General features: G+C 59.9%; 3 protein-coding genes across 17 annotated transcripts in view; 1 reads left to right on the top strand and 2 right to left on the bottom strand.

Moving 5' to 3' along the window:
* EXD3 (exonuclease 3'-5' domain containing 3) overlaps positions 1 to 8,138 on the bottom strand; it is a 66,699-nt gene extending 58,561 nt beyond the window's left edge. For 2 of the 11 annotated variants that reach the window (XM_057499293.1, XM_057499291.1), the window contains exon 1: positions 7,843 to 7,968. Coding sequence is in view for 6 of the 11 variants with exons in the window: in XM_057499284.1 (XP_057355267.1) it covers positions 6,959 to 7,046 (88 nt within the window). In the remaining 5 variants the exon portion in view is untranslated. The other 9 variants (XM_057499288.1, XM_057499284.1, XM_057499294.1 and 6 more) reach the window with 9 other exon arrangements.
* NOXA1 (NADPH oxidase activator 1) lies at positions 8,034 to 17,893 on the top strand. Its single transcript, XM_057499426.1, is given in 12 exon segments — positions 8,034 to 8,418; positions 8,420 to 8,477; positions 10,413 to 10,495; positions 11,384 to 11,492; positions 12,773 to 12,907; positions 14,219 to 14,278; positions 16,533 to 16,572; positions 16,744 to 16,799; positions 16,975 to 17,159; positions 17,367 to 17,481; positions 17,583 to 17,702; positions 17,771 to 17,893. Coding segments are annotated over 12 exon segments (1,176 nt in total). The 5' UTR covers positions 8,034 to 8,314; the 3' UTR covers positions 17,882 to 17,893.
* A 29-nt stretch (positions 17,894 to 17,922) lies between these two features.
* ENTPD8 (ectonucleoside triphosphate diphosphohydrolase 8) lies at positions 17,923 to 26,941 on the bottom strand. Of its 5 annotated transcripts, none has more exons than XM_057499306.1 (10): positions 23,542 to 26,937; positions 21,377 to 22,926; positions 21,189 to 21,306; positions 20,434 to 20,584; positions 20,175 to 20,334; positions 19,856 to 20,086; positions 19,505 to 19,768; positions 19,233 to 19,343; positions 18,837 to 18,971; positions 17,923 to 18,735 (listed from the first exon to the last, which is right to left on the bottom strand). In XM_057499306.1, exons 2-10 carry the CDS (start codon positions 21,500 to 21,502, stop codon positions 18,544 to 18,546), a joined length of 1,488 nt encoding a protein of 495 aa, XP_057355289.1. In that variant the 5' UTR covers positions 21,503 to 22,926; positions 23,542 to 26,937; the 3' UTR covers positions 17,923 to 18,543. The 5 variants fall into 5 exon arrangements, with proteins under 5 accessions (XP_057355289.1, XP_057355290.1, XP_057355288.1 ...); XM_057499307.1 differs by having other exon boundaries at positions 23,084 to 26,937; XM_057499305.1 differs by having other exon boundaries at positions 21,377 to 21,647; positions 22,800 to 26,937.

The following is a 26,941-nucleotide window of genomic DNA, read 5'->3' on the forward strand; positions in this document are numbered from 1 at the left end:
GCTCCCAACCCCCTCAGGGGGGCCTGCTGCCCCTCCCTCCCACCACCCCAACCAAAGCCTACGTGCGAGCGCCGCCACTGCCGGCCTCGAGGTCTCTGAGGCTAAGACACGTCCTTCTCGGGGGCCCAGGCACCCTGCGCCCCGCGCCCACCAACAGGCCAGTGGGGGTGCACAGGCCTGGGCCGCGGGCAGACGCTCTCTGGGTTGCTGGCCTCTCCCGCGGGGAAGCCGGGGGCGCGCCCTCTGCTGGGGCTCTGGGCGCTTCTCCCCAAGGCCGCAGGGTCCGCAGTTCTCCTGTCGTGGGAGGCGTGGCCTCGCCCACCGCCAGGGCTCTCATCGGGGAGGCGCACAGAGCCGGGGGCCCTCCTTGTCAGTCCACTTGCTCTGAACGCAGCAGAGGGGCCGCCGTGTCCCGCACAGCCCCTGAGGCGTGGCGCCTGCGTCTCCGCCTCTGGCGGGCCCACCTGTCTGTGCGTTTACTGTGGCGGTTCCTGGGCGCAGTGCGGGGCACCGAGGGGGCGGTCTGACTCCAGCGGCCGCTGAGACACGAAGCCCCCTCCTGCCCAGGTGTCCAACAGGGGAAGCTCCAGGTCCCTGGGTCCCTCTCCAGGAGATGCCCGTCCTCACTGTGACCAGCCAGCCTGCCCACCCCCCACCCCACCCCAACAGACACGCCTCACCCAGGCAAGGCTGAGTCCTGGCCTGGCTCCGCCCACTGGGTCCACACCGCTGTCGGAAGTGCTTCCCGAGCCCCTGGCACTTCACAGCTCATGCAGCACGTGTCCAGAATGGTCCCTTAGGCTGTGTCCTTCCACCACCAGCCACTCACCCACCCCTTGGGTAGCATACTTCTGGCTGGGGTGGGCAGAGGCCACAGGCAGGTGCATCGTGGGGCCTGCCTCCCCTGGACACAGGGACAGGGTGGGGAAGAGCAGGCCAGGGGGTCTCCCTGGGGTTTGGTTTGAATAAGCTCCAAATGGTGGCTCTTCCTCCTGGGCAGGTCGGTAGGGAGACATGCCCCATGCTGCCCTATGACCCCAGGGCAACCCCGAGGGGCTTCTAAAAGGGCCCAAGGGAAGGCGGTGGACTCGCAGCCACGCCACACCTCCAGCCCTCCTCCTTCTGCCCGGCTCGGGCGGAGGTGCGCCTCCCAGCACAGCCAGGCCGCTGGCTGCCCACGTCATCGGCCTTCCCCACCTTTCTGTGGTCTCTCACTGCCTGGCAGAGGGTGGTGGCCCAAGCCGATGAGCACGGATAGAAACCAGCATCGGCGCGGGGCGAGGGTCCTCTGCTCCAGAGGAAGGCCCGCCCGGCAGCGCTCAGCGTCCAGGTGGGCCCCACCGGCCCCTGTGCTCAGGCCCTGTCCACAGGGGCCCAGGGTCGGGTGCTGTTCCTGAGCTGAGGACAAACTGCCGTGACCTCGATGACCTTTCCATTGTGGCTAGTCAGCCCAGGAAGGGGCAGGCGGCCGAATGGCTCTTGAGGGAGGGGAGCTTTTTCTAATCCTGTCGATTAGGGGAGAAACCCCTACAGTTCCAAGATTTGCTGCAGGCCGACTTCCACCTCCCTCTGTCGGGGCCACCATCCCCCCTTCCCCTGAGGAGCGTGGCAGCCAGAGTGGGAGGCGGGCTGTGTTCTTGTCAGCGGACAGACCCAGACCCTCCCCGGGGAACTCGGAGGCCACAGACGCTCGGCTCAGTTCTCGTTCCGCAGCCTCGGTTCCATTCCCAGACCGCGACCTGCGCTCGGTCAAGTGCGTCAGGACGCCCAGTGCCCTGCGCTTCTGAGAATGGAGACAGGGCAAAGACCGAGTCCAGCTTCACCCCACAGCGGACTTTTTAAGTTGACCTCATTTTAAAATGAAAGACACCTGCCTGGAGCCCAAAGGGCCTTGCGCTGCCAGTGTGCTGATGGGTCTGCAGCCCACGCGGAGGCCAGCAGGCCGTCCCTGCCGTGGCCTGCTGGGGGGGCACCCCCACAGGAACGTCCATCTAAAATGGACGGCTAGTCAGAAAGTGCAACTCATTTGAGCGTCCGGATTTTTCCTGAAAGGCGGCCAGCCCGAGCCAAGTTCACGCTGGGAGCTCTGCAGCACGCCACGCGCTCACCCAGAGGCTCCCGCTTCCCGCCCCCGCGTCATGCCTGGTCCCCGGCCCGGTGGCAAACCCGCCTGCGGAGTCGCAGCCTCAGACCCCTGGGAAGGGCGCTGGGCACCCTCCAGAGAGACACCGTGCAGGCCAGGCCACCTGAGCGCAGGCCCAGGGGAGCCCATCTGGGTGCCTACTTGAGAACCTCACTGGGGCCAACCTGGAAGCCTGGCCGAGTCAGACCCAGGCAGGTGCAAAACTGAGTAGAGGAAACCTCATTTAAATTGAGTCGGGAGGCCAGCAGGGGGCGCTCTCGTGCACTAGTGCTCATCAGTGCCACCTGACCTGAAGGGACACACCTCGCCAGCCCACATGCCTTCTGAGCTCAGCAGGAGGAAGGTCTTCCCTGCCCTGCCACTCAGCCCTGGAGAAACAGTCACCACCCGGAACCCCCACTTCCCTCCAGTGAGCAGGCTTTCCTTCCAACTCCCCCTTTCTCTATAGTGACACCGTCCTGCGTTCTCCGAACTTGCCCGGGGTTCTGCCAGTTTGTATGTCCCAGGTTCTAGTTCCTCCTGTTCTGCTAGTAAAATAACCAGCTCTTCTATATGCAAGGTCAACACAGGCCAGGCCCAGCATCTACAGGCTCTTGGGTGCCCCAGGGCCCCAGATGTACCAGACCCAGGCCCACCAGGCTGTCTGCTGGACACACCCACTGAGCCAGCCCCAAGGCCAGAGGGCCTGGGCTCTGAGCACGGGCCCCTCCAGGGCCCCCGCAGTCAGGCCCTGAAGGGACCCAGCAGGCCAGATGGGGGAAGGAGGACACCTCAGCTGGGTCACTCCCACAGAACCCCCAGGGTCCACAGAGCCCGCGTGAGGCCCGGCCCAGCCTGTGAAGTGGGCGGCCTGGGGTAGGTGGAGGCCTCGGGAGCACCAAGCATGTGCTCATGGATGACTCCCTGGCCCCAGCCCCGTCCCCTCGCTGCCAGGGAAGGAAGCACAGTCCAGGGGCTCCACCTGCTCAGGAGGGGCTAAGAGGCACGCTGCTCAGGTCGGCGGTCCCTCCTCACAGAGGCTCTGGATGCAAGAGGACACAGCCACGGTGCCTGGGACTGCGCCAGCAGCCCAGGGGACACGGCTCACGGCTGGGGAGGGCAGCTCGGAGCAGATGCTTCAAGACATCTCCCATCCCAAAGCTGCTTTTCAGATAACCTGGAAAGGCAGAGATTAAAGGACCCTACAAGAAGCCACGTTGCTGGCTGAGGGTCAGATGCAGCCACCATGAGGCCTGGGCTTCAGCCTTCTGTCCATCCCAGGAGAACGAGTCTGGGAGCCATCCTGTGGCCTCAGAACACGGTGTTTTCTCCACACTGCAGTGACAGAAGTGGCCTGTTTGGACACCAACTCACACTTTCTTTGCCATTTTGCTTTTTTATTCCAGAAATATGGGGGCACCAGCTTCATGTCCGCTATCCAGGCAGCCCCTGTGCCCTACATCTTGGGGGCAGGTGGGGCTGCACAGCAGGTGGCTGGGGGCTGGAGAGAGTGCATCAGGAGCCCTTCTGGGAGTGTGATTCCTCACCAGGGCCATCCATGCTTCGGCTGCCCTTGTAACCCACACGACACGCAGCGGGAGTGCAGTGGAGCAGTCAGTGCCAGTCCTGGAGTCCCAGAAGCTGTCACCCCATGGGGCGGCTCTCAAGGCCTGCGCCCTCCTGCGATGCCCAGTCCCCCCACAAGATGGGACGGCCACACTCTGCAGTGCATGCAAAGCGTACACAGGGTAATGACAGCATGAGGCGCCTCAGAACTGCTTTTTCGTATCAATCACATGTAGGGGTGGTAATGTTTGGGGCATACGGGGGTTAAACAGAATATATTGTTAATCTCACCTGTTTGTTTTTCTATTTTTAGTGTGCTACTAGAATATTCAAAATCACACGCGTGGTTCACACAGTTCTGCAGGACACGCTGGTGCTGGGAAAACCAGCCAACCAGAGGAAGAGGCCAAGGCGCCTGCTGCTCCCGCCTGGGGGCCCGGCAGCCGGAGATGGGGCGGGATGCTCAGACAGCCCGCGCTCCTCACACGGCGCCGGGTAAGTTCACCCTGCTGTCCCCAAACCCCAAATTCAGGTGGAGATGGGTCACCAGCCCAGAGCTGTCCAAGACGCACAGGGACATGGATGCAGAGCCTGGATCCCTGCAAACAGGGCCTCTTCGGATAAACAATGACATTAACTTGGAGGCTGTTTGAATTGGTTTTAAAACTGAATTAAATATTTACACACATCTCAGTGGGTCTTTTTAGCTTTACTGAGATGTAATTCACGTGCCGTGAACTGTGCTCTTCTACAGTGGGTGACTCACTGGCTCAGTGTGTCCACGTGTGTGTGGCCACTGCCACCACCTGCTTCCAGAGCGTTTTCATCACCCCAGAAAGATTAGCCCCATGCCCACTAGCAGCTACCCCACATTTCCCAGCTGTTGGCAACCAGGAGTCCACTTTCTGTCTCTCGGTATTTGCCTGTTCTGGACACTCACATAAATGGAGTCAGAGGACATCTGGCCTCCTTCACTCCGTGCTCTTGAGATTCCTCCCCCGTGCAGCAGCCACAGTCCTTAGTCCTTTCCAGGGCTGAGTGGCATTCCGTGGCCCGGCGTCAGTGAGCTTTTGCGTCCTTCCCCCGTTTGGCTGCTGTGAACCTCACGGCCAGGCGTGGTCGTCCCTTGGGTGCCCACCAGGAGCAGGGCCACTGGCTGAGCTGTGACTGTAGCTTGCAGGGAGCCGCCAGACTGCTCTGCACAGAGGTTGCATGGCGCCCGGGCCCCAAGTTCACACCCTTGCCAGCTGCTGAGGGGGCACACATGCCCACTGCTGGTGTCTGCTTCTCTGCGGTGGCCACGGGAAGCACACGTTGCTGTCTCTGGGCTGGGAGTGGTTTTCCAGGCACACATGTGCTGCAGGACCATTAAAGCTGGCCCCTGGCTGGCCGTGTCGGCATCAGTCCTGCACCAAGTTTCTCCCTGTGGCTCACAGAGGGACCAGCGCCCCCTGTCTTGACCTCCGGGGCCTCCCCAGGAGAGGGCTTTTGGGGGACCCTTTTACCCAGGTGCCAGGCTGCCGTGGAGCCAGGGGCAGGGGTCCCACCTTAGGGTCTCTGGGGGTTGCAGCCAGGCTGAGGCAGGGGCTGCATCATCTCAAGGCTCAACTGGGCTGGGCACCCACGTCCCAGATAGTGCACTTGCAGGGGTGCAAGGTCACCTGTGCAGGGCTGGACGCTGCCCACAGGTCCCACTTGGCTGAACTTCCCCAACCTGATTGTTCTCGGCTGCGCATGGCCTCCTCCAATTTCCTGTTTCTTCTCCTCCATTTGTAGACTGTATTGCTGGGGTGGCGGTGCGGACACTGCCAACCTCGTTCCCACTGCAAAGTGATCTTTCCACTTGTCTCTTGTTCCTCCTTAGTTTTTGCCTCTACTTGGGAATAGACTTTAGCTCAAATATACAAACGTTTTCCAAAACAACATTGAAATTAATGTTTAAGAGCTGAAAGGACCTGTAATTGAAATCTTCTTAAATTTTTAAAAACATTTTGGGATAATTCTATTATCTACAACATACACATGCACTTGTAAAAAATAACAGACATCCCATATACCATTCCCCCAGTTTTTGAGATGGTAACATCTTGAACACTGAAATTAAAACTGCAGCCAGAAGGCTGACGCTGACTCAGTCTGCCACAGGGGCCTCGGGCTGCCCTTTTATGGGCCCCCAAATCATCGATCTGTTAGTGACCCCAGGCGACCACCATTCTCTCTCCATTTATATACAACCTCTCATTTCCAGACCTTGGGAACATTATATAAGTGGGCTCCTAAACTATGTGGCCTTTCCTCACTTAGAAGGCCCCACAACACCTGCCACGTGTTCATCCCTTTTGCCGGCGAGCCGCTGTCCTCCGTGTGGGTGCAGTCTGTAAACCGCTAGCTCACTGAAGCATACCTGCCTGTTCCAGTTTTTGGCTAGTATGAATACAGCTGCAACAAAAATTCCTTGGCACCTTTCTCATTTTTTTATTGCAAAAATAGAAAAGTTGATGAAATAATGGGCACAGTAGACACCCAGATGGTAATTCCAAGAGTGGGACAAGCCTAGGGAGGCAAAGGGGGCAGCTGGGGGCAGAGGACACCAAGAGGTCATGTTCTGGGGGCCAGGCACCAAGGGGGGCATGGGCCACACCCAGTGTTACCACTGGGCTCAGCCACAAGGAAGTCACTGGTGACGCAGACAGGCGTTTGAGTGGAGTGATGGCAGGAAAGGCCGTCTGGAGTGACTGAAGAGTGAACAGCATTATGGGGATGCAAAATGGTATGGCTGCTTGGAAAATAGTTTTAAAAAGTTGAACAGAGTGACACGTGACCCAGCAGCCCCCCACCCCCACCCCCAGGTGTCACCCAAGAGAACTGAAGACACACATCCACCCAAAACTGTACACACGAGTGTTCACAACAGCTCTACTCATTGTGACCAAAAAGAGGAAACACCCAGAAACCTGTCAACTGGGGACTGAAAGATCAGCATGGCCCGTGCACCACTCAGCCTTAAAAAGGAGCGAAGCACCCACAGGCGACCAGGGATGGACCTTGGGAACATCATACTGAGGAAGGAGGCCACCCCAAAGGCTCATGTTGTATGGTTGTCTATACAAAACATCCGGGAGTGTCAAGCCCATACATTGGCACCAGGTGAGTGGTGCCAGGGGCTGGGGCGGCGAGGAACTAGGGACGACTGCACGCTACATTTCTGCATTTGACACACTGACTTGTGCACCTTAAAAGTGAATTCCATGATATGGGGCACCCACCCACCTCTAGGCCAGCATGTTCTCCTGCCGTAGGTGAAGTCCCAGAGACCATCTACGGGAGCTTTTCTGGATTGGGTGCTGTGATGGTCCATTTCAGGTGTCAACTGGGCTGGGCACGGGGCCCAGATAACTGGACAATTATTTGGTTATAGTCACATGTCGCTGTGAAAGTACATTTTAGATGAGATTAACGTTTAGGACGGTAGGCTTGCAGTAAAGTCCGATACCCTCCACCACGCAGGTGGGGCTCATCTAGTCAGTAAAGGGACTAGAGAAAAGGCAGCTCCCTTCAGCGAGAGGGGCGTCTGCCTGCCTCCAGGTTCTTCCCTGGGCCTGCAGCAGGCGGCACACCCTGCAGATTTTGGACCTGCCAGTCCCCACAATGGCGTCAGCCAATGCCTGAAAAACAGTCTCTCTCTGTACATGCGTCGGTTCTGTTTCCCTGGAGAACCTTGACTAATACAGGCGCCAAGAAGGCGGCAGCAAAGAAGGCATGAGCCTCGGCGTCAGCCGGGACGCGTGTGAGGCTGCGAGGAGGGGCAGGGGCGCTGACGGGGCCCCGGGGCCCAGGGCAGGTCCCGCTCCGCCATCGGGCTCTGGAGGCTCGTTTCCCACGGCGGAGGAGGGCGTCCGGGACGCCCACGGACTCGTGCAGGGGGCCAGGAGGGCCCGGCCGCGCCTCGTCTCTGGGGTAGCCTGCTTCGGGCGGGTGCTCTCGGGGTCCCCCACGCTGGCCTCGGTCTCCCCCAGGCCTGCCGCCGTGCCCCCCGGCTGTGTCCCTGCTGCCCCCGGGCCTGTGCCCCGCACGCGCTGCCACCCCTCGGCCACAAAGGGGCGCTGGCGGAGCCCGGCCCCCGTGCGACCCCGTCAGCGCCGGGACTCGCTCACCTGAGCCGGCGGGGTCCGCTCGGAACCTGGACCCGGCCCGGCGTCGGCAGAGGGCCCGGCCTGCTTTCCCGGGCGCACCGAGGCCACGCCGCCGCGAGAGCTGGGGCGCGACACCGCGCGGGGGCGTCGGCGGAAGTCCGTGGGGGCGGGGCAGCAGCGGGAAGGGGCGGGGCCAGCCGCTTGTGGGGGCGGGGCCTGCTGGGCTTGGGCGGGGCCACGCTGGGCCCCCCCCCCCGGACGCTGTGGACAGCAGGAGGCGTGGCGCCCCTGGCTCTCGCGGACACCCCCGCAGGGGCGCTCACCCCTCTGCCCCTGAGCCCCGCGAGCCTCAGGGGCCCCCACCTGCCCACGCGGAGCTCCGGCCCCTGCAGCTCCAGCCCTGCGCCCCTCGGCCCCTCGCCACCCCAGCGGACCCCTCACGGGATCCCCGCCGCCGCCCGCCGCGCTCTCGCTCGGAAGCGCCACTTCCGCCATGCCCCCGCTCGGGGACCTGGTGCGCGACTGGCACCGCGGCGCGCAGGCTGTGGCGCGTGGGGACTGGGGCTGCGCCCTGAGCCTCTTCTCGGACATCCGGGAGGTGCTTCAACATGGGCTGCGTGCACCTGCTGGCTGGGCACCCGGACGCCGCACTGCAGGTGAGGCTGCGCTGCGAGGGAGCAGCCAGCCAGGTACCCCAGGACTGACCGCAGGAAACCCACCCCTGGGGGAGGCAGTTCTCTGGCCCAAGGGGGCCTTAGTGTGCGCCGGGTCAGTGACAGGTGCGACAGAGACCTGGCTGAAGGGGTGGGCCCAGGGCCTCCGCCCTTCCTTCCGACGGTACGTGGGGTGGGGACACCCGCCCTTCCTTCTGAGGATGTTCCCCAGTCACCTGCCTCAACAGACACCCAAAGCAGGTGGTCCGGGGGGCTGAGTCATCACTCGGGTGAGAATGCAGGGCTCCCTCACTGCCTCCACTGTGTGGTGACCATGTGCTAGACTCCACAGTCATGGGGAAAGCCTGGGGCAAACGCTGGCTCAGGTGCTGGAGACCTAGGAAACAGGCTTCCGGGTGGACCCAGCTGGGAAGGGGCTTGCCTGCCCCCCAGGGTGCAGGGTTTGGGGCTGGGGCTTCATCAGACACCTGTGGTGAGAGTAGACAAGGTCTTGTTCATGCCCAAACCCCAGATCTGAGGGCTCACCTGTCTCCTGATCTGCTCCCCAAAACAGAACCAAGAGCTGACGTGCACAGGGGCACACTCACACCTGCTCTGCCGAGGGGGCAGCACAGAGCCTCTCTCTGCCCTTTAACCGTGTTCCATGGGCACATGACGCAGAGCCAGCAGCACGGTGCCTATTGCTCCAGTCTCCAACCTGTCCAGTAGGAAGAACCAGGTTTCTTTAGCTGTCCGGGTGACAGTGACAGCTACCTGGAAAACTAGGTAAATGAAAGGAGAATTAGCTATTATAGGGGAATGTTATCAAATCTTGCAAAACTTCACCCCTGGGGAAGCTGGCACAGTGCACAAGGGTTCTCCTGTGTCACTTCTGACATCTGCATATGAATCTACAAATCTCAGTAACAATTCCAGTTATAGAATGTTATTAAAGAAAGGGAATCCAGTCGCTGGATGCCAGGCGGTTCAGCAGTGAATCAATCACAGGTGTAAGGGCAGTCAGTTATCACCCACTCCTACACTGTTGTTTATCGAGAGGGACTACAGCTGTGGGCAGAGGCATGTGAGTGTTAAGTTATCCCCCACTCTGCTAGGAGCAGAGGGAGCATTTACTGTCCAAAGTCAATAAATAGGTAGTTAAGAGACTGAAGCACAGGCACATTAGTTGGAAATATGCAGGTGTTAAAAACAGATGGCTCACTATAATTAGTAAAATTGTCTCTGAGAAGCAGGACAGGGTGAGGAGGGGTGTAGTGGGACTGTGGTCTGTTTGTGGGAGCCTCTGTGACCTTTGGTTTGGCTGATGGCAGACAAACAGATTTCATTGGTATGGAGTGCCCCCCACATCAGTGCCCTTGTGGACCTTCAACCGCAGGGTATACTCAGCTCGCCCACAAGCCCCCCACACAGCCAGATTTGTCCATCACACCCTTCCTGTTGTCTGTTTAGCAGATGGCTGCTGTCTTCATCTGGTTTAAGGACATGATGCTTTACACACACACTGACTTGTTCTTTCTGATTCTAATAGATGAGAAGTATGTCATTTTGTATGAACTACCAAAAACAGGATTAAAAAAAAAAATCTTGCATAAGTCCCTCCGGAGAGGTAACCATTATACTGTACTGGAGTGTTTCCTTGTTGTTTCTCTTTGTCTTCAAGGTAAACAAATTGGTTTGTGACACTACCTCGCTGGGCTCCAAGCCCCTTGGAAGCTCGGACTGGTTTAGGCGGTGAAGGCCTCTGAGGGTGATGCTCTAAGGGCCCCAGGCTGGGGGCAGGAGACCTTCCCCTGCAGGTGGCTGTCACAGGGGCTAATGCAACCCTTGGCCCCATCACTTGTCATCCACCTGGACTGTGTCTGGACAGGGGGGTTAGGGTTACAGACCTTGGTGATCCACAGGCATTTTTGTCCCCAGGCATTTGACCAAGCAGTGACAAAGGACACCTGCATGGCTGTCGGCTTCTTCCAGCGGGGAGTGGCCAACTTCCAGCTGGACAGGTGAGCGCAGAGGCCCTTTGTCTCTGTGAGGTCCGTTCCTGCACTCCCACCTCCCCTCTCTCACCAGTCGTCCCCCTCACTGGCACCCCTCCAGGGCTGCAGGGCAGTCACACAGTGACCCCTGTCTCTATGCTGCAGTTCACAGACCTTTAGCCGGTGCCCCTTTTTGCTCCTCATCATGTCTGTCTGCAGAGGGACGGTGTGATTACGTCCATTCTGCTGAGGCGGAACCCGAGGGCAGGGCTGGAGGAGCCGTGCATGCAGGACAGAGGAGCTGGGGGTCCTACTGGGATCTGTGCTGCAGCCCTTTCCCAAGAAGGAATCAGGGCCGCAGGACGGCCTGGCCTTCTCCCCCACTGCCTGGCCCTCAGGGACAAGGTCCACAGAAGGCCCCACACTGGCAGGCAGGCCCTGGGGGGCACCTCCCCCTCTCATGGGCCCAGGAGCCTGCCTGGGGGAGCTGGGGCTCCAGTGGGGGCCAGGGAGCTCCCAGCAGGTCTCTGCATGGGGAGGCCTTCAGGGCACAAGGGCCTGAGAAGCAGGAGGGAAATGCCCAGGGCACTATGCAGGGCTAGTTGGGAAGAGGGTCCCGGGAGCAGACAGGGGCCCTAGCAGGGGAGCAAAATGCCCAGAGGGCAGAGCTGCGTCAGAGCTGGGCACCGCCTGACACCAGAAGCATGGCACCTGGCACAGCCACGTCTGTGTATCGACCCCTTGACTCGTCTGTTGGGACTTGAGTGCCGACCATGTGCTGAGACCTGAGTGGCCACCAGTATCCCCCAGCGGTGTCCCTGGAGCTGAGGGTGGGGGCAAGGCTGGGGCAGGGCTAGGCCCCTTCTGCTGCGGCAGCCGAGGGCCTTCCACCCCAGGCAACCTCGCTGCCCACAGGCTCCAGGAGGCCCTGCCTGACTTCCGGCTGGCCCTGGCACAGCTGAGGCGTAGCCCTGCCACCGACTACACGCAGCTGGGCCTGCCATTCAAGCTGCAGGCCTGGGAGGTGAGCTTGCACTGGGCTCACACAGGGGGCTGGCCTCCGAGAGGCAGGGCCTGCAGGGCCTCTGGACGCTGCTCCAGGTGGACGCCCCAGGTCCTCACCTCTGGCAGGCCCTGTGCTCCGGGTCCTGTCGTCTTGTCGGTGTCACAGGGGCACACTGACAGAAATGCTGCCTGTGGCCAGAGGCGCCCCGCCATCCCCACCGGCCACTCACCTTGAGGGGTTAGGCCGCAGAGTGGGTGGGGGCCGCCAGGAGTGTTCCTGCCCAGGAGGAGGGTGGGAGAGGGTCAGAGTCGGTGGGTAGGAGAGGGGTGGGATGGCCTAGGAGGGAGCCCAGCTTGGCTGCGGGTCCTTGGCAGGGGTGTCCCCACCCCAGCTCTGCACTCAGCCCCTCTCCTGGCCACCGGGAGTGATGTCGGCCCAGAGGGAGGGGCCCTGGGAGCACGGAACTCCACACTCCCGGAAACACACCGCCTCGGAGCCCTCTGGGAACAACCTGTGTTGCAATAAACAATTCAGGCAGAAAGTCCCTCCAGGTGGGCATCCATAAGGCACCTGGGACCCCAGCCAGTGAACGATGCAGGGCACGGCCCGGGGTGTTGGTGCAGCCGTGGCCCCCACCAGGCCCTGTGATAGGCTCTGGAGGTGGCTAGCTGGTTCTGGGTGCAGGCCCTGGAGACAGAGGGCTGTGGGAAGGGGCCGGGTGCTTTTCCCACCGACACTAAGCCAGGCTGAAAGAGCGTGTGCAGGCCCCACAGTGGTTGAGCAAGCAGGTCAGTGGGCAGGGTCACCTCCCAGGACATCGTGCAACTTGGCTTCTGTCCCCCAGCACATCCCAGCCTTGACCCAACCCTTGTCCATCAAAACATCCTTTGGCGTTGGGGGAGGTGGGGGAGGACAGAGAGGGGTTCCCTGCATGGCACCTCGGACCCCTGGAGGCACAGGGAAGAGGGGGCCGCCAGGGGGTCCTGCTGGGTGCAGATGGGTGAGGCAGCCCAGAGTGCACTCCCAGAAATGGGTGACGGGCCTCTGACTGTATGCCCAGGAGCACAGGGTTGCGGAGCACAGCTGCAAGCAGCACCCGACCCGGTGCTACCCACAGCACCCGCCGGGCCCTGCATCTTCTGGGCACCCGGAGAAGCCCCGGCTGCTGAGGCTGGAGAGCACAGGGTGGGGCCTAGGCCAGGGGTCGGGGAGGTCAGGCATGGAGCAGGGATGGGGCCCAGCACGGGACCAGAGTGGGGCAGGTCCCAGCCTGCTGCCACCCCCCGCCTCCCTGCCAGCTGCTGTTTAACGTGGCAGCAGTGCAGTGCCAGCTGGGGCTCTGGGCCAAGGCCACCCACAGCCTCCAGGAAGCCAACTCCACGGGGCCGGAAGGGGCCCACAACTGCCTGGATGCTGCCTGGGACCACGTGCCGGTGAGGAGGGCTGGGCTGGTCCCGCCGCCTCCAGCTCCTGGGCTGACTCAGATGAGCCCGTGAGGACCAGAGCTCACGGTCTGGGGCTCACATCTGGACAGGCCCCCAAGAAACTTCTGGAGGGAGGTGGTCTGGGTGCCCAGGGAGGGGGCTGGGCCAAGGCTTCTCGTGGCCTGTGGGAAGTGGGTGGCGGCTCCAGGCAGCCCCTTCTGCTCCAAGGCCCGGGGACTCCTGGTCAACCGCTCAGGCTGCACTGGCGGGTCCCCCTCCAGAAGCAGGCCCCCCCTGCAGCTCCGGCAGGTCCCCAGGGGTGAGGTTTTCCGGCTCCGCAGGCAGCACCTGGAGCCTGTGGACTTGGCCAAGGTAATGGGGGGCTTCTGGCTTCTCGGGTGCCAGGTCCTCGGGGCCAGCAGCACAGGCAGCTGGGGAGGGGTGGGGCGGCCCACACGTTGCTCGCAGGGACACAAGGGGTCTGGCCAGGCCGTCATCAGGGCCTTGGTGAGTGGAGAGTGGGCGCAGGCTGCCCTCAAACCACACGTGTGCCTGGGTTCCGGGCTGGGGCAGTGTCTCCCAGCGGGGCTCTCAGATCTGGGTTCCTGAAACGAGCAAGCAGGCCCGCCAGAAGCCAGCTGCAGGGGAGGCGGGCTCGTACCCTCTTACAGGCACCCCTGCTGCCCTGCCTGCCCCCACCTCAGCTGCAGCCCCCGGCCTCCCTGTCTCTGTCTCTGCCTCAGAGAACGAGCTCCCAGGGAGGGCCAAGGTGGCATGGCCTGGGCCATGTCACGCCCGCCCTGGAGCGCCTGGGCCAGGCAGCAACACCTGACCGTGGAACACAGGGGAGGAGCTCACCCCAGATGCAGTGGCGGGGGGCAGAAAACTCCAAGAAGTTACTCTGATTTCAGGCTGGCGGCCCTTGGGCCCCAGCACCCCCGAGGTCACTGAGGGCCAGCATGCTGTTGGCAGTGGGTGCAGCTGCCAGTGAGGGTGTAGGTCACAGACACCACTGTCTCTGCCAGTGCAGGCCAGGCAGGGTGGAGGAGGCCCCGAACTGCATTTATCCAGTTTAGGGCTCAACTGTCATAGCACAGGCCTGTTTCTAAGAAATAAAGAGATTAAAAAAATTGTACTAAACCTAAAATTATCAGTACAGGTACTTTGTCAGTGGTCCAACAGCCTTGGCCCAGATGTGGACAGCCCCCACCCAGCAGATGGGAGATGGGGGGCAGGACAGGCAGTGAGGGCTGGCGCAGCAGGGCCCCTGGGGTGCAGCTGGGTGCCCCCAACCCAGCATTCCCTGCTGTCCGCCCTCAGGTGGTGGCCTCTGCTATCCCTGATGACCAGTACAAGGGGGTCCGACCTCAGCAGTCCCAGGTGGGTGGGTGGCCTTCCAGGCGGCCTGACTTCCCATCCGGCATATCGCAGGCCACAGCCCTCTAGACCTTTTACAGTTAAAGAAGGAAAATGCCACAGATGCTCTGAACCCTCCAGGGCCCCCAACATTCCTCTGACCTGAGGTTGGGGGGTGGCTGTCTCACCCACTTGAAAGTCTGTAAACATCATGCCATCTTGCTTGGGGGGAGTGGTGCCGGGCCCACCTGCCTATCAGGGGGACTGAGCAAGACTGTCACCCTGTGCCCACAGGCTCAGGATGCAGATGGTGAGGACAAGCCCAGTGCTGCCCCTCGATGGGAAGGGGCTGGTTTACCTCTGTTTGCCTGCTTCTCCCTGGGGCGTGGGCCTGTCACACCCCTGAGGCTACAGTCCCTGTGCGGACCCAGGGTGGCCACTCCCGGCCAGGGCTAGCACCGTCACACCCCCAGACTGAAACTGTGCTCTCCCAGCCCTCCCCACACCCCCATTTGTTCTGAGCCCATCCTGCTGAAAGGGAAAGGGGCCTTTGCCTGCCCCTCATAGAGCCCCCACTCAGGCCTCGGGGGCAGCAGAGGGGAGCTGAGACCTCAGGCCATCCTGACTCCAGGCAGCCTGGAGGGTCCCAGGAAGGGTGCAGGTGGGGTTGTGGGCTGACACGACAGTGCCCTCGCAGCCGGGCCTGGGCCTCAGGAATGGGGCTGCCCCGCCAGGTGCGGGGTGGGAGGGTGCTCACGGCTGCACAGGGTGTGGGGACACAGAGCAAGCCGCAAACCTTGGGCCCTGCTCTGCACCGCTCCCCATCTCCCACTCAGGCCTTCTCTTAGTTCCCCTTCACAAAAGCCCTCTGCCCACAGGAGGCATCTTGGGTAGGCTGTCTGGGAGGGTCAAGCCAAGCTGGGTGAGCCCTGGGAACAAGGGGCCCCTCTTCCCCCTGCCAGAGACACAGGCCCCTGCAGAATTGGCACCCCTGTGGCCCCGGGATGCCCCTGACACAGAGAAGGAGGTCTTCTCTGGCCAGGTGGGGCAGGTGGGCCACTGTAAGCCAGTCACCTATGGTGAGCAGGTATGTGAGCCTGGCCCCCGGTGAGGTGGGCAGGGGCCACAGTGCTTGGAGGCCCCCCACCCCAACCTGAGCATGGGGACCGGCAGCCACAGCTGGGACAGAGCTTTGGCTTTCTCCGCCAGGCTGGGGACATGGCCTGAGCTGGCCACAGGGACCAGTGGGATGGGGGCTACGCTGATGCCTGCCAGGGCACAGGCAGGAGCCTGGGAGTCCTCACGCACCCTGGATCCCGTGGGGCCCGGCCCACAGCCTGTGCATCCCTGGGGTCCTGCCCTTCAGCCTAGCCCCCATCTCCCCCACCTTCCTATATGGACACAGGGCTCCCCACTGACCTGGTGCTGGGGTGGGGCCAAAGGGAGGGACATGGGGTGGGCTAACCACAGCCCAAAGCCCACTCCAGGAGTTGGGGGTCCCCCTGCACAGAGAAGGTGGCTGTTAATATCAAATTTATCGAAGGGCTTAAACAATAGAGGGGTTTTCTCTTTCTCTTTCGCCGACGTTGACTCACACAACAGTTGGGCGCCTTAACGGCAACTCTTCCCATGACCACGCCTGTGCATGATTACATTCCCACAAGTGGCTGCACCTGCATTTACTCCACATACAGGGTTTTAAGCTCTTCACCTTCCTGGCCTGATTGTTTTAGGCAGCTGGTAAATCTGGTGAAATCTAAATGCTTCATTTACAAACTAGGTTGAAACTTCAGGAACCCCTGCATTGAAATCAGGGTCTGAGTGAGCCGGCCAGTGCGGCCTGGATCTCGGGGCGCCTCGAGCGCACCCACCGTGTCAGTGCCCAACTTGGGGATGAAGCCCAGCTGGCCCCTGGCCCTGGCCCTCGGCCTCCCGGGTCACCCAGCTGGAGCCGGCCCAGGCGGGCTAGGGGACGTCGGGTCCTCTGGTGCGGAGCAGCCCACCCGGGCCTCCAGGCCTGTAGGGACCCGGTTCATGTCCTGACCTCACCCCTAACCGGGCTGCGCTCCGGCTCCCACCTGCCAGACCAGCTCACAGGCCACACCCCTCCCCGCCGGCTCTGCTGGGACAGCATCCAGGCACCTCCCCTGACAAGCCCTTGACCAAGGACATCTGCCCCACCCCAGGCCCCTGTCCCCTGCCCACCCAGGCCTCCTCCCACCCCTGCTCCTGCCCCTGCCCCCAGGCCCCACCCCAGGCCCGTGGCTCTCTCTTGCAGATACTCAGCATGGAACAAATCGCCGGACAGGTCCCTCCAGGTAGGGGCATCCCGGACACAATGTAGATGGAGCCCAGCAGACACCTCGGGAGCTGGGAGAGGCCCCTCTGTCCCCCGAGGAGGCGTCCCGTGGGCATGTGGTTCTGACAGCCTCTCTACCCCGTTGTTCTGACTAGAGGCCACCTGGGTCTTGCTCTGTCTCCTTCTGCAGGGCTGCTGGCAGCTGAGGACCCCGTGGGGGCTGGGGTGAGAGGCACCGTCCCTCATGTCACCCTCACTCCTCAAGCCCTGTCCCTCTGAATGGCTGTGGGGACCCCGGCTGTTGAAGTCTTGCAAGCCCTGAGAACACCAGCCCCTTCCCACCCTCTCAGCCCCTGCCTTCATCCCCCCAGCTGGAGCCCACCCCAGCCAGGCCCTGGGCACACAAACTTGAGGCTTTGAGACCAACCACTACCTTTACGCCTGGCCCCAGGGAGTGGCTTCGGGGGGCCCTGAGTCCTTAGTGCCCATCACAGTGCAGTGCACCTTCACCCTGGCCCTGAAGGCCCAGAAAGGAGCTGACCTGTCCAGCCTGTGGGCCCTGCTGAGCCCGGCCCTGGCTCCCCAGGCCCAGTGTGGGCAGCTCAGGTGGGCCAGGAAACCACCCACCCGCTGAGCCGGGTTTTGGGGGTGGGCTCTGAGCCGGGCCCCTCTCAGCCCCAAGCCCAGAGTGGGAGCCCCAGGGCAGCAGCTGGAAGAGGCTGGCACATCAGAGGTCAGGCCCTCCCTGCAGGTCCTCACCCTGATGCAGGTGGTCAGTTCCCTCACTGCCCGCTCTGAGGAGTCTCTCTGCAGTTACAGAGACGCTGGCGACAATGGGCACTGGGTGCCTCTCTCTGGGGAGGGGGCACTACAGAGGGCCTGGCGGGACTCGGCAGCTGAACCCGAGGGGCTGCGGCTACCGTGTCGGGTGATACTCAGGCGAGCACAGGCGAGGGTCAGGGTGGCTGTGGAGGTGGCCTGGGCCCTTCCCCCAGTGCCTGGCCATCTGCAGCCCTGATCCTGTCACAGGGAGTGGCTGGCCAGCCTGTCCTCTACCAGGTGGTGGCCCAGCACAGCTATTCAGCCCAGGAGCCCGAGGACCTGGCCTTGAGGCGGGGGGACATGGTGGACGTCCTGTGTGAAGGTAGAGCAGGCAGCTGCCCTCTCCCCTGCCTACCGGGGCGCAGGGGGCTTCTGTGGGTGGGCGACGCCCTGAGGAACCCTGGCCTCCCCCTGCAGTGTACCAGGCATGGCTGGAGGGCCACCTGGACGGCCACGTCGGCATTTTCCCCAAGTGCCCTGTGGTCCCAGCCAGCCAGCGTGTGTGAGGAGTCCCCGCCTGGGGCCCAGTGAGATCGGCCCTTAGTCCCACGGCAAGGAATGTTTTAATAAAGCCACCCATCCGCACCATGCTGTGCTGCACATTTGGGGCTTGGCTGTGGAGAGGGCCTGACAGGCTTCTGTGGGTGTGGGGTGTGGCCGCCCAGGAGAGGCGTGCAGAGCCTGGACACTGCCCCTCAGACCCATGACACCAGGGACCCAGGCAGAGGCCGACTCCTGGCTTCCCCATGAGGCTGGGCCCCACTGCCAGCCCCTCCTGGGAAGCTAGCCCCCACCTGCTCCAGAGGTCACTCTATCCCAGGCTCGTCCTGGCCCCAGGGCCCACTGGGACTGCAGGCCACACAGCCCCAGAACAGAATGCCACAGGGGTCTTGTGGCCTGGTGTTTGCGCAGAAAGGCACCCAATGTCCTGGGAAGTATGGGGGAGAGGGTGACCCAGCAGTGCTGGGATGGGGAGGCTGTGGTTGGGGGCAGGGGGTGCACAGCAAACCTCCATGGCCAGAAGGACCCTGACTGTGGGGCCCGAGCCCCCAGGACAAGGAGGCCCCACCGGAGTCAGGGGCTCAGGAAGGCCAGGGCTCAAGCTGGGGTGGCCACCCCAGCTGTGGGAGCTGGTCCTCGGCCTTCTCACATCAGGTGGCAGCCTGGCTTAGTCCTGGGGCCAGAAGAGCTGGACCGCAGCAGCCCCGAGAATGGTCACAAGGGTCAGCACCACAAAGACGACGCCAGCTACCCAGACCCTGTAGCTTTCTGCCCGCCACAGGGCAGGCGCCTCCGCCGGGATCATGTTGGTCAAGTTCAGCATGTAGCCTAGCGTCCAGCCGATGTCGGTGCCCCCAGCCTGCAGACACATGGGCTGGTCACGGCTACAGGCAGCTGCCCCAGAGCCCCCAGCCCACCCTTGCCCTGGGACTGATGGCTGGAGCCCTGGGAGGTGGTCACCTGCTTGCGGAACTCAAGGTCAGGCCAGGTCTCCTCACTGAACCCAAAGCCCTCGAGCAGGAGTGTGAGGATGTACAGGCCGGAGGCACAGTAGTCACGGAGCCAGTGGTCCTGCCCTGGGAAGCTCGCCTCCACCTGGGCCCCCAGAGGTGAGAGCGGGTGAGGCCCTGCCCCTTGGCTCTCAGAAAGCTGGCCCCACCCCAGGGCGCGACTCTAGGTCTCCTTCCTGGAGCAGGATGGCCATGGGGCTGTCCACCCCCCTCGGCTCTCCTGGGGCCTCACTAGCCACCCTGCCCGGGATGGGGTCCTGCCGAGTCCCTGCTCAGTGAAGTCTGCGCCTGCGGCCCAGGTAGGCAGGAGAGGCCCAGTGTCGGGGGGGGGGCCTGGCCCACCCACCAGCTTCCATGGTCTCCGGCAGAACTCCCAGATTGTGGCGTTGACGGCGGCCAGCGGTTGCCTGGAGGTGAGGTTCAGGAAGTGGAAAGTATAGTAGAAATTGGAGAAGGCCTGGGGGCAGGGAGGGGAGATGGATGTGCCTGCCCGGCCGTGATGCCCAAGTGGGCCCAGGTTAGCAGGAGGCCCCAGGATGCACCAGGGCAAGTCCCCACCCCACAGGGGCCCACCTGGGATCAGGCCCTGAGACCCTGGGGCGGTCAGGGAGCGCTTACATAGAACCGGCCCTGCACGGGGGGCTGGTAGACCCCATTGAAGGCACAGTGTGCTCGGCCCACACAGCTGGAGAAGTTGAAGAGGCGCCTAAGGGCCGCGACACAGGCCCAAGGGTTCCCTGTCCCTTCCACAGTGAGGTTCCTGGTGAGGTCTGGGGGGGCTGCGATGTGGACACAGGGTGACTCGTACAGGGGGGCCGGGGCCAGGGAGCCTCGATAGCCGCTGTGGTAGCATGGGTGACGGATGACGGGGGCCCGGCTGCTCTGCAGGGAGACAGGGAGGCCACCCTGAGCACCCCGGCGCCACGGGGCCACCCCGTGGCCTCCCTCCGCCCCCAAGGCCCAGCTGACCTGCACCAGCCCAGCCAGGAGCCTGCCCAGCACCTGGTCTCGCCCAAAGCAGAGGTAACTGTGGGTGTAGACGCTGTGCTCCGTGCCATAGAGGCGGAAGGTGGCCTGGGTGCTCTTGTCCAGTATGGGGCCTCCGGGCACAAAGGTGATCTGGGTGGAGGCCCCACCCATGTCCAGGGCGCCCACCGGCGTCCCCTCCTGAGGCTGGATCCATTCTCCAGAGAAGGAATACTGACCACAGGGGGGAACTGAGTCCTGGGCCCGGCCACCCTGACCCGCAGCCCTGGCCCCCACCCCCACTCCGGGCCGCCCGTGGCACCTTCACCAGCATGCCCAGGACGTAGTTGATGGTGATCCAACCCAAGGCACCTTCATCCTGTCCGGCCAGGAGCTCAGCGCCCCGGAAGTCCACGGGAGACTGGCCCAGGACCCGGCTGACCACCGCAAAGATGTCCTCCGCCTGAGAGCTGTTCTTCCGGCTGGGCAGGGGACCGGGACGCAAGCTGGCTGGAACCCACGCCCCCTGCACGTGCAGCTGCTCTCCACTGACATGTGCAGGCCCTGCGCCAGCCCCTCACCTGAGCAGCCTCATGCCAGCTGTGGCCCCCAGGAACATGGGCGTTTCTGGGCGCCGGGCCTCTGGGATCAGTGCCAGTGCCTCCTCCAGGCAGCCCTGCAGGCTTTCACCGGCCTCTGTAGGGTTGGAGGCATAGGAGGAGATTCCAGGCCCTGAAACATAACACCCCAGGATGTGGTCCAGCGCCTGAAGGCCAGCCGAGCTGCAAGGACCCCTCAGAAGATGCATCCACATCCCAACGCCTGGCAGCTGCATGTGACTTATTTGGGAAAAGGGTCTTTGCAGATGTGATAGTAAGAATCTTAAGCTGCGATCATCCTGGTGGTGATAATTCCCTAAGTGAGCCCTATGTCCAGTAGTCACCCTTCTGAGGGCGAGGAGAGGGAGATTCGAGACCCACAGGGAGGAGGCTCGGGGAGTCAGAGGGAGAGGGTGGGGTGGCGTGCCACGGACCCGGGGATGCCTGGAGCCGCAGAAGCCAGGGTAGGCAGGAAGGATGGGGCACGGCCTGAGGGCTGTGCCAGTCCTATGCAGGCTCAGGTGGGGCACCCCCAGAGCTCTGCGACTAGCTGTGCCACTGTGGGCGGCTCCCTGAACCTCTCTGCACTCCTTTTCCTCTAGGCCGATTCGTTGAGGGATGGGGATGCAGCTGCCACCTGGCTCAGCTCGTGCCGCCTCCCAAACCTTCCCCCCGCTGGGAATCCAAGACCGACAGCTCCCCATACGCGTCCACTTTCGATGGAACTGCCCACTGACCTTTCACCTGGCAGGCCGAGGCCTGGCTGACCACGCCTGTGTCATTCTCCTTGTCTGCTGGCCACCGATACACAAAGACAGATGTGTGGGAGGACCCGGCGTCGAACACGATCCCAAACTGGGAGTGACAGCAGGTCAGCGGGCGAGGGCTGGCACAGCCCTCCCCCTGCCCAGAGCCCTGAGCGCACCTTGGAGTCTGCAGGCAGGAGGACATCAGTGGCCTCCACCAGGAAGAGGATGAGTGTGGTGAGGCCTGAGGCCACTGCAGCGCCCAGCAGGCCGGTCAGGACGCGCCGCTTGCAGGTCAGCCCCATGGTGCCGGCAGGGCTGGCCCTGGGGCGGGTGGGCAGCAGTGGGCACCCTCCACTTGCTGCAGATGCTGCTGCCCTGGAGAGCCACTCCGACCTCCCTGGGGCTCAGACAGTACCCCTTGGCTGGAGCAGGGGCCACAGGAGTGGGCTGCCCAGGGGGCCCGGGCATCAGAGGGGCCCTGTCTGCTGACACAGCGCTCGCAGGGTCCGGGAGAGCCCCTTCTAATGCCACAGGAGGGACCAGGGCAGCTACTACCCCCATGATGCTACCTGGACAGCCCCTCTCTTCACCCTCCCAGGACCCCTGCTTTCTCCCCAGCCTCCCCATAGGAGGAGGAGGCCCAGCTGTGCAGGTGCACTCCAGACGGAGCTCGGGGCACCAAGGGCCCCCTCTCCCACCCACCTGCCCCCTGTTGGCAGCCCCTACACCAGGCCTCTCCTAGGGCAGGGTTTTCTCTGTGAGCCGTGGGGTTGGTCCTGAGCCAGGTGGCACAGGTGACTGCCTGGGCTCCGTGTGTAACCCTGCGAATGAGGTCAGCTGGGTCCTGGGAAGCACGTCTTCTTGATTAAAGGAACTTGAGGCCAGAAGTTCTTAACAAAGACATCTGGTTTCTATTTGAAAACCTGACCTTGGGTTTCTCTAATCAGATTTTGAAACTTTTTACTTGGTCCCAGAGGCCCTCAGCAGCTGGTCGGGGCAACCCAAGAATGCTGTTTGCACAAGGCCACAGTGCCCAGCCCAGTGGCACGGCCCCTGCAGGCCCGCTCCTGGCCCCAGGGGTCCCGAGCCAGGCCCTGCACACTGGTCATCGGGAGCCGCGGCCCCGCCGGCACCTCGGCTCAGCGGGAGCAGCCCTCAGAGGCCTCTGGCGGGTTTGGGTCGTCCTGTGTTTCCCGCAAGAAGGCAAACATTGCCGACGTCTCGTCCAGACTGAGCAAGGCAGAGGGGTGTGCGCTGCCCTTGCCTGGCTCCTGGCCCCACAGACGGGACAGGCCGGTTGGATCCCATTTTAAGGAGGGAAGACAGAGGCTCAGAGAGGATAGGTGACCTGCTTGACCTGCAGTCAGGCCACAGGCCCAGCCAGTGTCCCCAGCCAGCACCCAGACCACAGGCTACATCAAAAAAAAACAGGTGACAGGCAGAGGCCAAGGACACCAGGAACCCCCTCCAGGGGACGAGGCAACCTGAGACCCTCCCAGCCTGACTCCCAGTGATCCGGCAAAGAGGGTGGGTACACCCCCCTCTCAGAATAGCCCCTTCAGGACTGGTCAGCCCCCCAGACCAGGACAGACCCCGTACCTGGGCTGGCAGATGAGCAGCTGCAGCAGGTGGAAGCCAGACTGTCGCCCCTCAGGCACTGCCGGCTGCCGTCCCGCCTCGTTACCGCCCACCTGGACCTGGGCCCTCAGCCAGGGAGGCGACTGACCTGGGAGCAGGTGTGCTTTGGGCTGGTGCCATCCACCTCCAGTTCACAGGCCAGCCAGCAGAGACTCAGTGTGGCTGGGCCAGGGTTCCTCAAGGGCTGTGCCCACCCAGGGTCATCCCCTCCACTTGCTGCCCACAGTTGCCCCCAGCTCACCCACCCTCTTTGGTGACCTGCCCAGGTGGCCCCAGCCCCTCCCTGGAGGCTGCTCAGACTTTGTCCTCTGACCCCACCCTCCCCCAGCTGGAAGCTGGGGTGGGTGCCAGGGCTCAGATTAAGGGCTGGTCAGCATCAGGTGACCAGAGAGCGCCTGAGGCTGGGAGCTCAGACAGAGCGACACCGGGAGGCCCCGCCAGCCTCCAGTCCAGTCTGACCGGAGGCGGGAGGAGCCTCTCTTGGCTGTTGCCTGGTTGTTTCTAAGCACACAGTGAAATTGCCCCATTTTTGTGCACGTGTCTAGGTTCTCGTGAGCACCCTTGCATTCAGAACCAGGCAGCACCCACTCCCAGGCCCTCTGTGGTCATGCCCTGCCCCGGCTGTCCCCAGACAGGGATGGGCTAAGCCTGGCTCCTTCCCCTCAGGGAGGCGGAGGCCTGACTGTCCTTCCTCTGTGCTTACCTGGAGGCCAGCTGGGTGGATGGGCGGCAATTGCTTATCGCTCCCCTGCCGGAGGGACCTGCAGAGTCCCCGTGGGGCTGTGAATGTGGCTGTGGACATTCATGCACAAGTCTGTGTGGACCTGGGCTCACATTTCTCACCAGAAGACAGGCTGCTGGGCTGTGTGGCTGAAATTGCCAACTGTTTTCTAGAGTGAGAGCTTCAGCCTTTGTATCCTTCCCATCGTTTGATGTCACCTTAAGTTGTAGCCATCTGACAGGTGTGAAGTGAAGACTCCCTGAGGTTGATCTGCACCGATGGCCCATGTCAGACACTTTTCTATGTCCTCATCTGCATACAGACACCCTCTCTGCTGAGGCGTCCTGTCCTTTGCCCCTTTTAAAACTGGATTGTTTGACTTCTTCCTGTTTAGGGAATTCCTTGTACCTTCTAGAGCCAGTCCTTTGTCACATGGGCGCAGTTTGCAATGCCTTCTCCGAGGTTTAGCTTGTCTTTTCGTTGTCTTAACAGTGTATCTCACAGAGCAAAACTTTAAATTCTTGATGAAATCTGATTTATCGGCTTGCTTTTTGGGATGGTGCTGTTCACACATTACTAAGAACTTTGTGCCTAGCCCCAGGTCACGAAAATTTCTTTCTCCTAAAAGTGTCATGATGTACACTTAGACCTTGATCTTTGTAGCCAGGGTTCATTTCCTTGGTGTGTGGATGACCGACAGCGGTTTGTTGAAGAGCCCACCCTTTCTCTGTGAGTTCCTCTGCACTTTTGTGCAAACGGCCTCGTCTGTGTGGGTCTAGTTCTGCGCCCTCTCCTGGGCCTATTAGCCTGACTCTGTCGTGAAAGCCATGGCCACACAGTAGGTCTCAGTGCTGCAGTGTGAGTCCCCCAGCTTCACTCCTCTTCTCAGAACTGTATAGTCAGCCCCTCTAAACCTACAAAAATCCTCCTGAAAATTTTATTGGCATTATGTTAAATCTGTAATCACACTGGGGAGAATTGGTATCTTTACAATTTTGAGTCTTCCAATCCATGAACACAATTTCTCTTCTCCATTTGTTTAGGATTTAGGTTTTTAAAATTTTTTCTTTCATCAGCATTTTCCAATCATCAGGATAATAATCAGTATATGTGGGTTTTTTAATTCAATTTAGTTAAACTGAAAAAAAAACAGTTCACCTATTCCACCCATTCTCTATCCCCTCTATCTTGGAACCACCAATCTATTCTCTGTACCTATGAGCTTGGTGTCAGTGTTTTTGTTTTTTAGATTCCACATGTAAATGAAATCATATGGTACTTGTCTTTCTCTGTCTGACTTATTTCACTCAGCATAATACCCTCTAGCTCCATCCATGTTGTTGCAAATTGTAGGATTTGTTTTCTTCTTATGGCTGAATAATATTCCATTGTGTATATGTACCACATCTTCTTTATCCATTCATCTACTGATGGACACTTAGGTTGCTTGCATATCTTGGCTATTGCAAATAGTGTGGTGATAAACATAGGGGTGCATCTGTCTTTTTTAATCAGGGACATTGTTTTCTCCAGGTGAATTCCTAGGAGTGGAGTTACTGGATTAAGTGCTATTTCTATTTTTAATGTTTTTGAGGAACTGCCATATTGCTTTACACAATGGTTGCATCAATTTACATTCCCACCAGCAGTGTAGGAGGGTTCCCCTTTTTCCTCATCCTCACCAGCATTTGTTGTTTCTTGTCTTTTGGATCCATCCTAACTGCTGTGAGGTGATATCTCATTGCGGTTTTAATTTGCATTTCCCTGATAATTAGTGATGTGGAACATCTTTTCATGTGCCTTTTGCCATCCAGATTTCTTCTTTGGAGAAGTGTCTGTTCAGTTCCTCCTCCCATTTCTTAAGCTGGTTATTTGTTTTTTGGTTGCTGAGGCATATGAGTTCTTTATATATTTTTTATGTTAACCCCTTATCAGATGAGTCATTTATGAATATATTCTCCCATACTGTAGGATGTCTTTTTGTTCTACTGATGGTGTCCTTTGCTGTATAGAAGCTTTTTAGTTTGATATCATCCCACTTGTTCATTTTCGCTTTTGTTTCCCTTGCCCAGGGAGATATGTTCATGAAGAAGTTGCTCATATTTATGTCCAAGAGATTTTTGCCTATATTTTTTTCTAAGAGTTTTATGGTTTCATGACTTACATTCAAGTCTTTGATCCATTTTGAGTTTACTTTTGTGTACAGGGTTAGACAGTGATCCAGTTTCATTCTCTTACATGTAGCTGTCCAGTTTTGCCAACACCAGCTGTTGAAGAGGCTGTCGCTCACGCTTATTTTCAAGAGATTTTTGGCTGTGTTTTCTTCTATGAGTTTTATGGTTTCATGACTCGCATTCAGGTCTTTGATTCATTTCAAGTTTACTTTTGTCTAGTTTCATTCTCTTGCATGTAGTGTCCAGTTTTGCCAGCACCAGCTGTTGAAGAGGCTGTCATTTCCCCATTGTATGTCCATGGCTCCTTTATCATGTATTAATTGGCCATATATGTGTGGGTTTATATCTGGATTCTCTAGTCTGTTCCATTGATCTGTGCCTCTGTTCTTGTGCTAGTACCAAATTGTCTTGATTACTGTGGCTTTGTAGTAGAGCTTGAAGTTGGGGAGCACAATCCCCCCAGCTTTATTCTTCCTTCTCAGCATTGCTTTGGCTATTCGAGGTCTTTTATGGTTCCATATGAATTTTAGAACTATTTGCTCGAGTTCATTAAAGAATGCTCTAGGTATTTTGATAGGGATTGCACTGAATCTGTAGATTGCTTTAGGCAGGATGGCCATTTTGACAATATTAATTCTTCCTATCCATGAGCACGGGATGTGTTTCCATTTATTGGTGTCCTCTTTCTCTTATGAGTGTCTTGTAGTTTTAGAGCAAAGGTCTTTCACCTCCTTGGTTAGGTTTATTCCTACATATTTTATTATTTTTGATGCAATTGTAAACGGAGTTATTTTCCTGATTTCTTTTTCTGCTAGTTTGTGTTAGTATATAGAAATACAGCAGATTTCTGTGTATTAATTTTATATCCTGCACCTTTGCTGAATTCAGTCATTAGTTCTAGTAGTTTTGGGGTGGATTCTTTAGGGATTTTTATGTACACTATCATGTCATCTGCAAACAGTTTGACTTCTTCCTTACCAGTCTGGATGCCTTTTATCTGATTACCATGGCTAGGACCTCCAGAACTATGTTGAATAAAAGTGGTGAGAGTGGGCATTCTTGTCTTACTCCCAATCTTAGAGGAAAAGCTTTCAGTTTTTCACTGTTAAGTATGATGTTGGCTGTGGGTTTGTCATATGGGGCCTTTATCATGTTGAGGTACTTGCTCTCTATACCCATTTTTTAAAGAGTTTTTATCATGAATGGAT

The sequence above is a fragment of the Manis pentadactyla genome, chromosome 3, assembly GCF_030020395.1.
Source record: "Manis pentadactyla isolate mManPen7 chromosome 3, mManPen7.hap1, whole genome shotgun sequence".
Classification (NCBI taxonomy): domain Eukaryota; kingdom Metazoa; phylum Chordata; class Mammalia; order Pholidota; family Manidae; genus Manis; species Manis pentadactyla.

Excerpts from the sequence above, each read along its gene's own strand:
- ENTPD8 (XM_057499306.1), bottom strand. The coding sequence starts at position 21,502 with ATGGGGCTGACCTGCAAGCGGCGCGTCCTGACCGGCCTGCTGGGCGCT. Across the intron at positions 20,585-21,188 it reads CTCGGCCTGCCAGGTGAAAG|GGCCTGGAATCTCCTCCTAT; the intron begins GTCAGTGGGCAG and ends GTTATGTTTCAG. Across the intron at positions 19,769-19,855 it reads TCCTGGCTGGGCTGGTGCAG|AGCAGCCGGGCCCCCGTCAT; the intron begins GTCAGCTGGGCC and ends GTCTCCCTGCAG.